The sequence below is a fragment of the Fistularia commersonii genome, chromosome 15 (assembly GCF_037954325.1).
Source record: "Fistularia commersonii isolate RoL2024-O1a breed Wild chromosome 15, RoL_Fcom_v1.0, whole genome shotgun sequence".
NCBI lineage: Eukaryota > Metazoa > Chordata > Actinopteri > Syngnathiformes > Fistulariidae > Fistularia > Fistularia commersonii.
In genome coordinates, this window is record NC_141298.1 from 17,369,579 (window position 1) to 17,379,542 (window position 9,964).

At 56.7% G+C, this 9,964-nt stretch overlaps 1 protein-coding gene across 1 annotated transcript; it reads right to left on the minus strand.

The window, feature by feature from the left end:
* Positions 1–205: 205 nt before the first annotated feature.
* prdm15 (PR domain containing 15) lies at positions 206–9,826 on the minus strand. The gene is made up of 24 exons (XM_086160280.1): positions 9,565–9,826; positions 9,026–9,065; positions 8,849–8,942; positions 8,564–8,717; positions 7,973–8,125; positions 7,796–7,904; positions 7,368–7,436; positions 7,107–7,277; positions 6,777–7,007; positions 6,603–6,697; positions 6,437–6,524; positions 6,195–6,362; positions 4,775–4,869; positions 4,537–4,668; positions 4,195–4,344; positions 3,943–4,106; positions 3,541–3,620; positions 3,348–3,467; positions 3,129–3,260; positions 2,954–3,037; positions 2,691–2,866; positions 2,549–2,629; positions 2,246–2,467; positions 206–1,102 (listed from the first exon to the last, which is right to left on the minus strand). The coding sequence occupies exons 1-24, from the start codon at positions 9,661–9,663 to the stop codon at positions 551–553; spliced, it is 3,459 nt and encodes a 1,152-aa protein (XP_086016406.1). The 5' UTR covers positions 9,664–9,826; the 3' UTR covers positions 206–550.
* Between the last annotated feature and the right edge of the window lie 138 nt (positions 9,827–9,964).

Consider the following 9,964-nt stretch of genomic DNA (forward strand, 5'->3'; position numbering starts at 1 on the left):
TGTGTGTGTGTGTGTGTGTGACGCTGAGATCCAGGCATCCACTCACGTCTGGAAACGTTGGTCCTCCTTGGAAGGTGAGGAGATGTGGAGCAGATGTTCAAGACGCTCCAGGTGGCGTCCGACGGAAACCCTTCCTTCACACACACACACGCGCGCACACACACACACACACGACTGTCCCGTGCAGACAAACAAGAGACGCAGGTTTAAGAGGTACTTTGTTTAAAAATAATACAAAAGGCTTCCAGTATTTTTCCCCCCGAGAGACGGTTTCATAATTACAGCGTTCAAAAATAAGATCTGAGGAGGGGAGACGCCCCGTTCCAGTCATCACATGATTCCACGCCGTGGAACGCTCGGCTCTTCTCGCTTCGGCCGACGGCTCGGTCTCGGACACGTGCGCGATTCGGGGTAAGGCAGCCGTCGGCCGTGCGCGTTGCTTTGGTTTGACGTGTGGATCTTCATCAGCAGGTTTGAGGAGGAGAGTCCGTGACAGTGATTTTACTCGGCGCCGTCCGCGGCGCGAGGCGACCGGCGCCTCCTCTCCGCGCTAGTAGCTGAACATCTGCTGCGCGGCGCCGCTCTGCTGCTGTTGCTGCGCGGCGGCGGCGGCGGGCTGGTTCTGGCCGGGCCTTCCCGCCTCTGGCCCTTGACCCGGCGGCTCCTGGCCGTCCCCGGCGTTCCCCTCCGCCGCGGGGGCCGCCGGGCCGCCGTCGGCCGGCACGGGCCTCCAGGTTAGCGTGGGCGCGTCCAGCTGGTGGCTCATGGGGTTGACCAGCGTGGTGAGGTTGATGAAGTGGGCCACCGACTGCGCGGCGGCGGCGGCGCCCCCGCCGGGCCCCACCGTCTCGGGGACGAGCTCGGGGGGCCTGTTGTGCAGCATGGCGGCGCCGCTGACCGTGTCGAAGGTGACGGTGAGGATGGAGTTGTCCAACGTGAGCGGCCGGTCGCCGGCCGTCAGGTGGCCCACGGCCACCGGCTGCAGGTTGGTGAACTGGGCCGGCGCGTGGCTGGTGATGGGAGCCACCGTGATGTTGGTCAGACCCACGGAGCTGCTGGGAGACGGGGCCGACGGGGCGCCGGGGTCGGTGAGGACCACCACCTGAGGGGGAGCGCAGGGGCCGTTAGAGAGCCGGGAAACGCGACGTCTTACATTCATTCCTAAATCGCGTGCCGGGTTGGGGGGGGCGGAGCCTAAAGAAGCAGAGGCGGGGCTTACCGTGGACCTATCAATCACAGGGCCACATGTAGACGACAAGCATTCACCCTCTCATATTCACTCATTCATCCGATGTGCATCCACTCATTCACACCACATGGAAACATTCATTCATTCATTCATTCATCACATATAGAAACGTACAAACGTACAAACATTCACTCATTCATCACATATAGAAACATACAAACATTCACTCATCACACGACATGTAAACATTCACTCATTCATCACATATAGAGACGTACAAACATTCACTCATCACACGACATGTAAACATTCACTCATTCATTACATATAGAAACGTACAAACATTCACTCACTCATCAGACGTGCATCCACTCATTCACACGACATGTAAACATTCACTCATTCATCACATATAGAAACATACAAACGTTCACTCATCACACGACATGTAAACATTCACTCATTCATCACATATAGAGACGTACAAACATTCACTCATTCACGTGGTTGCGACATACAAGCGTTCATCCTCTCATTCACCCGTCATTGAGACGAATATTCACTCATTCATCGCTAACATGACATGCAACCGTTCATTGTCATTCGTTCATTTTGAGATGCAACAATTCACTCATTCATCACATAGAGACGTTCAACCGTTCACTTATTGATTCTTCATTTTGAGACAATTCACTCGTCCCCATGTAGACTTGCGAGCATTCACCCTCTCATTTTATGTGTCAAATCAAAAATTCACTTGTTCATAAAAAAACATTAATCCATTCACACGCCTGGACAATGCAGGGTCTCCAGTGAAGCTCCTGCAGGGGTTTGGACTGTGTGAGGAACCCCCGAGGAACCCCGAGGAACCCCGCGCAGACACGGGGAGAACGTGGAGCCTCCACACAGATAGTTGGACCTTCTCGCCGAGGAGACGTGCCGCCCTGTTCCTCAAACACGATCTCTGCTCCACAAAGCCGCCAGTCAAACATCTGGTCTTTGTGGAGCCTCCTAGCGGGAGGTCCTCTGGAGATGATCTCAAAAGTCGGGGTCTACCTGCTGGATGCTCTGCACGGCAGAGCTGGTCTCCGTCTCCTCTCCCACGATGACGGTGTTGTACTCCTCCATGTTCTCCTGCCTGGCCTCGGGGAAGTCCACGTACTCGTCGGACTCGGAGAGCTCCGGCTCCGCCTGGACTCTGGGCTTCTTCTTGGCCTGGCGGGCCGGCCGGCCGGGCCGCTCGTGGGGCGCGCCGTCCTTCTCCAGGGTGAGGCTCGGCTGGGGAGGAGAAACATCTCAGCGTCGGGGGGGGGGGGGGGTCGCAGAAGAAACGTCCATCTGAAGGACGCGGGTCCGAACCTGCACGATGCTGATGGACGAGTCGTTGATCGCCGAGGCTTCCTGGAGATCGTCGAACTCGTCGAGTCTGGACGAGACCACCTAGAGGAGATCTGGATCAGCGAGTCCACCTCCGGCGTTCGCGGACGGCGGCCGAACTCACCTCGGGGTGTTTGCGGCGGAGGTGGCGGTTCATGGAGGCGCGGGTGGAGACCTTGGTCCCACACAGGTGGCAGGACTGGGCCTCCACCTTCTCGTGGGTCAGGTGGACGTGCTTCTGCAGCATGTACTCCGTCAGGTACTTCTTGTCGCAGGTGGCGCACGTCCACGTCTTCCCCACTGAGGGAGGAACGCAACGGACGATGGGGGCGGTGAGTCCAGGAGGACCGGGGCGGAGAAGATCCCAGAAGGTCGGCGGCGGCTCACCTGTGTGGATGAGCTTGTGCGTCTCCAGCGTGGTTCTTTCACTGAAGGTCTTCCCGCACAGCTCGCACATGAAGTCCTTGATACCTGCAGGTGAGAGAAGAAACACACACGTGTCACCTCCACCTAACATCTGCTGAGGGTGGAGCAAACATCTCACACACACACACACACACACCTGTGTGTCTCTTGTAGTGCTTGAGCATGTTGACCTTCTGGGCAAACTTGCGGTTGCACTCCTTGCACTCGTACTCCTTGATGCCCTTGTGCAGCTTCATGTGGTGCCTCAGGGCGTGCTTGGTCTTCATCCCTGCGGTGGAGAAACATCTCCGTCAGGGTTCCGGCACGTGAAGGAACCCGGGGAACCCCGAGGAGCTCTTCGCGGAGATGCGAGGACCTTTGCCGCACTCGGCGCACAGGAAATCCCGGATGTCGTCGTGGACCCTGAGGTGCTCCTTCAGCATGTCCTTCCGGGCGAACGACTTGCCGCATTTGTCGCAGCTGTGGCTCTTCACACCTGCGTGGACCAACGGGAGAAGGTGAGAAGGTCCGCGCCGTCCCGGCCGCCGTCCGAGGCGAGGCGCCCTCACCGGTGTGGATGATCTTGTGTCTCTCCAGGTTCCCGATGCTGTTGAAGATCCTTCCACAGACCTCGCAGGGGTGGATGTACCTGACGGGGGCGGAGCGGAGGGGGTTAGGACTCAGGGGGCGGAGCCTGTCGCCGAGACAACCTGCTCCCGAGGTCCGGGTCCGGGGCTGTCAGTCGCTCTGTTGTCATGGAAACCGAGGAGGAAGCACCAGCCCGGGAAGAGGGAGGACTTCTTCATCCCACCTACGGACTCTCCAGACCTCCGAAGCCTACGAGCTTCCCGGTTCCTGGTTCCTCACCTCCGTCTCCGGCAGCTCCTTCGACCCCGACCTTCTCCGCCATCTCCATGAGAAGCAGAGGCGGCTTCAGGTCTCGGACCCGGACCGGGCCGGACAAACCTTACTTCTGCACCGCGGGGTCGGGCAGCTGCTCCCGGTGGATCACCAGGTGGGCGTTGTACGTGGCCTTCAGGGCGAAGCGGCGGTTGCAGATCCCGCAGCCGTAGCCGCGCTCCTTGTGCTGCTCCATGATGTGCTTCAGGTACTCGCGGCCCTTGGCGAAGGACAGCTGGACACGGACAGCGAGGAACGAGTGGTTTTGAGGACCTCCTGCAGAAGATCCTCGAATCGGCATCCTGGTTCCTCGCGGAGCTCACCTGACACTTCTTGCAGTTGTACTTGTGGCGCTCCGGGTCGTCGTCCTCCTCCTCGTCCTCGTCGTCTTCCTTCTCGTCGCTGTCGGCCGCCGAGATGCCGATCTTCCTGATGAAGTCCTCCCTCTCCTGCTCGTCCATCAAGGCTATGTCCTGAGGAGCAGAGGAACCGCTAGCTAGCGAGGAACGCCACAACAAACATCTCATCCTGAAGGCGGGCGGAGGAGGGAATTAAAATGACAAAAAAAAAAACAAACACCCGGATGAGAAGATCCAGGAGGACCTGAGCGGGTGCGAGGAGGACACAGAAGTGGAGATGACCTTCATGAAATCACCACGTCTCACCTTGAAGTGAACGTGAATGTGGTCCCTCAGGACGTCCACGCGGAAGAACTTGCGTCCGCAGATCTCGCAGGTGTACTTCTTATCGCCGTGAGTCAACAGGTGCTTGTTCATGTTGCTCCTGCAGGAGAACACCTGCTCACACACACACACACACACACACACACACACACACACACACGGGTTGCCGCTAAGGTGTGTGTGCGGTCCCGGCTGAAACCGAGCGCCGCCGGAGGCTCACCTTCCCGCAGATGGGGCACGGCGAGGGCTCCTTCCTGTACTTGGTGCCTTCTTCTCCGTTGGCCTCCAGCTCCTCCCTCTTCATGTGCTTGGGTCCTGTTCAAACATCTGCTTCAGCTCCACACACACACACACACACACACAACCCGGCCGCCCGCTCACGCCCACGTCCCACCGCACGACCGACCGGCCGACGATTATCTTCGTGACGTATAACGTCACGTGAGCGCGCGATGAACGAGTGCGTCTGGAAACCAAGCGTGAATGAAAGGGTGAATCGCTGCACGTCTCCGCTTGGGTGATGAATGAATGAATGTTTTTGTACGAGTGGACAGGTGGCACGTTAACGTGCGCCTGTAGATCTCTGGATGAGGAATGAATGAATGAGTGAGTGAATGAGAGGGTGAATCGTTGGTTTTCTCGACGCGAGGATGAATGGGTGAGCGAACGGTTGAGCGTCTCCATGACGTTGATCGTCCAGGTTGTACATCTCAACATGATGTGTGACCAACGAGTGCATCTGGAAACGAAGCATGAATGAAAGGGTGAATCTTTGAATGTCTCCGCTTGGGTGATGAATGAATGGATGAATGTTTTTGTACGAGTGGACAGGTGGCACGTTTACGTGCGAACAAGTGAATGAACAATTGTCGGTTGCAAAAACCAAGAACGAGCGAATGGCTTTACATCTCCGTGTGATGAATGAGTGAATATTCGTCCGGGACAATGAGAATGAGAGGGTGAATGTTTCACGGTTGCATGTCTGCATGAAGTGTGATGAATGAGTGAATGTGACACGTGGACGCCTGTAGATCTCTGGATGAGGAATGAATGAATGAGTGAGTGAATGAGAGGGTGAATCGTTGTTTTTCTCAACGCGAGGATGAATGGGTGAGCGAACGGTTGAGCGTCTCCATGACGTGAATCGTCCAGGTTGTACATCTCTACATGATGTGTGACGAACGCGTGAAGGTTTGTTTCCGTGACATGTGAATGAGAGGGTGAATCGCTGCACGTCTCCGCTCGGGTGATGAACGAATGAATGTTTTTGTATCAGATTGGACAGGCGGCCCGTTAACGAGTGAGTGAACGGTTTTAGGTTGCAAAAACCATGAATGACTGAATGAATTTACATCTCCATGTGATGAATGAGTGAATATTTGTCCGGGACAATGAATGTTTCAAAATGAAGAACGTGTGAAAGGTTGTATGTCTGCGTGATGAACGAGTGAAGGTTTGTTTACATGTGAATGAGAGGGTGAACACTTGTATGTTTCAAAAACAATGAACGTTTCTACATGTGTGAATGTTTGTTGATGCCCCGTGATTGACAGGTCCGGGGTAAGCCCCGCCTCCCGGTCGACCGAACGCCGGGTTAGGCTCCGCCCCCGGCGCCCCCGCCTCGCCAACGGGCTCCTCACCCACGCCGTGCCTCCTGTGGTGCTCCTGCATCACGTCCTTGCGGTAGAACATCTTGTTGCAGATTTCGCACGAGTACAGCTTCTCGCCGTGCTTCTTCTTGTGCTTGGACAGGTTGCTGTTGGTGGAGAAGAACCGCGAGCAGATGTCGCACTGGAACGTCTTGTCGTCTGGAGAGGAGGAGGAGGCGGAGCCTGTGAGGGGCCAAGAGACGGCGAAGGAAGGCGAAGGAAAAAATACCCACCTGTCCGGCAGTTGTGGAACTTTAAGGCATTTTCCAGGCGGAAGGATTTCTCACAGGTGTTGCACTTATACTTGTACTCCAGGTCGGGCTGTTGGTTGGACAAGGAGAAGACATCTGATGAGCAGGAGGAGGCGGGAGGCGTCGGCGGCCCGCGGCCTCCACCCACCATGTTCTTGCTGTGCTTGTAGGAGATGTGCTGCTTCAGGCTCTCCTTGCGGCTGAACAACTTGTCGCATTCGTCGCACTTGAAGAGCTTGTCGCCTGGAAGACGGAGGGACGCCGTGACCTTCACACACACACACACACACACACACACACACACACACACTGGTGTGCTTACCGTGCGAGCGGATGTGTCTGTTGAGGTTGCTGCTGTTCTGGAAGACCTTGTTGCAGAGGGAGCAGCGGTGGACCCTCTTGTGCTCTCTGGCTTTGTGTCTCTTCAGCACGCCGCCGCCGCCGCCGCCGTCTGAAGATCCCAGGACGTCTCTGCCGCCGCTCCTCTCCGCCGGCGCCGTGGGGATCTCCTCCGGGGCCTCCTGGTCCCGGCTCTCCACCGGGGGCTTCACATCTGCGGCGGGAGCGCGAGGGGAAAGAGCGTCTGTTCATCTCTTTGCGGGAGGAACGCCATCTTCGTCTTCTCCTTCCTACGCCGGGACCTTCACCCCACCTTTGCTCTTGTTGGACGAAGCTCCGGGCCTGCGGCCCTTGGCTCTCCTCCCGCGGCCCTGCTGGCCTCTTCTGGGCGCCGGCTGAGGAGGAGCGGGCTGGAGGTCCTCCTCCTGGAGCGCCAGGAGCTCCGGCGCCGCCTTCCCCTCCGTGGCGCCGCTAGCGGCGTGACCTGTGATCGGCGGCGGGAGGACGGAATGTCAACACCTGTAGCCGTGATGGACGACATCTGAGCTACGTGAGAAGGTCTGGATGAGGTCACCTGGGCGGTCCTCAGCGGCGGGCGCCACTGGGGCGGCGGCGGCGGCGGCGGCTTTCTCCGGCGTCTCTGCTTTAAGAATAAGAATAACTTTGTTCATCCCGAAGGAAATTGTTGTGCCAGAGTTTCAAGTAAAACATAACAATAATAGATAATAGTAGGAAGGAGGGAGAATAAGAAATACAAATCGAATATAAAGTGTCAAAGTTAAGGGTATCAAGTGTTTTAAGGTCTTAAAAAGTACAAAGATTTGAAGATTCCCTTCGGCTGAAGGAAGAGGAATTAAAAAGTCTGACAGCCTCAGGTAGGAGAGACCTCCAGCGGAGCTCCTTGGTGGGATCAATCTACGACTGAAAGAGCTTCAAGACAGAAGACGTGGAATCTGAGCGGACGTGGCTTCACCGCGGTTGCTATGGTAACCATCCAGCTACCTGGTGGAGGAGGCGGGGCCTGGAGAGGAGGCTTCAGCACGGGCCTCTCCATCTTCTTGGCGTAGAAGGCCCCGTACCAGACCCGGAGCTCCGTCCCAGGAGGCACGTCCTGCAGGAGAAGGTCGGGTGAAGGTGTGGATAGAAGAGGATGCGGAGGACACACGCACACACACACACCTGTGAGGTGTTGAAGAACACCTCGTCGTCCTGCTGGTACGCGGTCAGGTTCTGGTGCTGGTAGTCGGTGGCGGGTCGGACCAGCATCATCCAGTTGCAGTCGTCTTCGCTGCTGGAGTCGAAGCAAACCACCACGCCGTCCTTCTGGAAGATCTGCCAGGGAGGAGAAGGAGGTCACATAGAGGAACGCCATCACGACATCTGACATCCGCCACGCAAAAATTGGTCATTCTCAGAGGGCCGCTGTGATTGGCTGAGAGGTTTCGCCCTGGACCAATCATAGCGGCGCATATTCACCCTCTCATTTACATGTCGGACAGACATATCATGATCTAATCTCACTTCTACAGCCGCATCCTGAGTGGTTGTGAAAGTTTTGGTCTCAACACACACACACACACACACACACACACACACACACACACACTTGCTAAGGCAGCCACCTTCCTCCAGCAAGCCAGACTGTTGAGTTGCCAGAGGTCGCGGTTAAACCGGAAATCCACAAGAGCGTGAGTTGAACGTCTGCGACACGTGAGCTAAAGATCTCGCGGTTCTCCACCTGATCCCGAGGAGACCAACGCCGGGACGTACCTTCAAGGGGAACGCCCCCTCCCTCTCCAGGACGGCCACCCGCTTGGCCTCGTAGGGCCCGAAGCGGGTCCTCTTCACCAGACGCCGCTGGACGAACACCCCCTCCGCGCCCTCGGACGCCTGCCGGATCTCCAGGCTGCCCGGCAGGGAGGACCTGGGAATTAAACGCGGAGAAGCGCGTTAAGCTTTTTCTATCTTCTGGACTCTCCGCGTCCATCATGGGGTCATCGAAGTTGCAGGCGGTTTTCCAAACGGGTGCAAACACCTCCGCGGGTCTGGACTCACCGAGCCCGGCTGAGGACGAAGGAGTCCTGCACGGTCACCAGGGGCCCCAGCTCCGGACACTCCGAGTCATGGTACTGGCCACAGTCCTCACACCCTGTCACACACACACACTTGTTATTACAACCTCCAGAAGCCCCCCTCCACACACACACACCCCTCCACGGACCCCCTACTCACAGATGAACTCATCCGGCGCCTGCTCCGCCATCATGCCGGCCTGCAGGGGTGAGACAGGGTGAGCTCAGACACACTCTCATCATAAATGTCCATTTGCATGAGACGGTGACTTCTCGGTGTATGTGTGTGTATGTGTGTGTGTGTGTCTGTGTGTGTGACTTCTGCAGGACCCGGAGCTCCGTGCAGCTCCGGGCCAACAGTCCAACCCTGAGCCCGCGTCGGGGCTCCAGGCTCCCGTGCGGACGCCCGTAGTCCGGCCGGGAAACGGGATCCGGGATTTCTGCGGCTCCGAAACTCCAGCCGGGTTTTAACTCCGATCTCGTCTTTGAGAAAATGTAACAAAGAACAGTCGGCATGGCGGATGGACCGGAGACGCAAAGCCCCAGACCGGAGTCGATGCTGTTCGGCGGCCGGCTGGCAGCGGACGAGGCGGTCGGCGGGAGCCGCGGACGGGCCGGAAGAACCGGCTGCACCTTTCCTACACGGCCGCGGGGATAACAGCTCCGAATTCGGCGCGGTTTCGACGGAAAACACCTTACCTTTTCTGCAAGAGACCCTTCATTTATCGAGTCCTGACTCCGGGTTCCAATCCGCTCCAGAAACGGCGCAGGACCGGAAGCGAGCGGCGCGCGGTGCATTCTGGGAAATGTAGTCCCTTTCCGCCTCCGCGCGGCTAGCCACGGTTAGCCTATCGGATTCCGTTTGAAAAGTTTATCAAAGGGTCAATAATTCATGATTAAATCGTTTCTGATGCTTTATCCAGCTTTACTCCACAGATGTCATCCGAAATAGTTTAATCCAAAACGACTACTCTTGAAAATACTCAAAAAAACTAAAATAACATCCCAGATCTGATTGAATGAAATATTCTAATTAAATTCTTTGCTCTTTACTGACAACAAAATCAGACAAAAATGATTAATGGAAATCAATTGTGTG

Excerpts from the sequence above, each read along its gene's own strand:
- prdm15 (XM_086160280.1), bottom strand. The coding sequence starts at position 9,663 with ATGCACCGCGCGCCGCTCGCTTCCGGTCCTGCGCCGTTTCTGGAGCGG. Across the intron at positions 2,630-2,690 it reads TCCGCCGCAAACACCCCGAG|GTGGTCTCGTCCAGACTCGA; the intron begins GTGAGTTCGGCC and ends GATCTCCTCTAG. Across the intron at positions 1,103-2,245 it reads CCGTGCAGAGCATCCAGCAG|GTGGTGGTCCTCACCGACCC; the intron begins GTAGACCCCGAC and ends GCTCCCCCTCAG.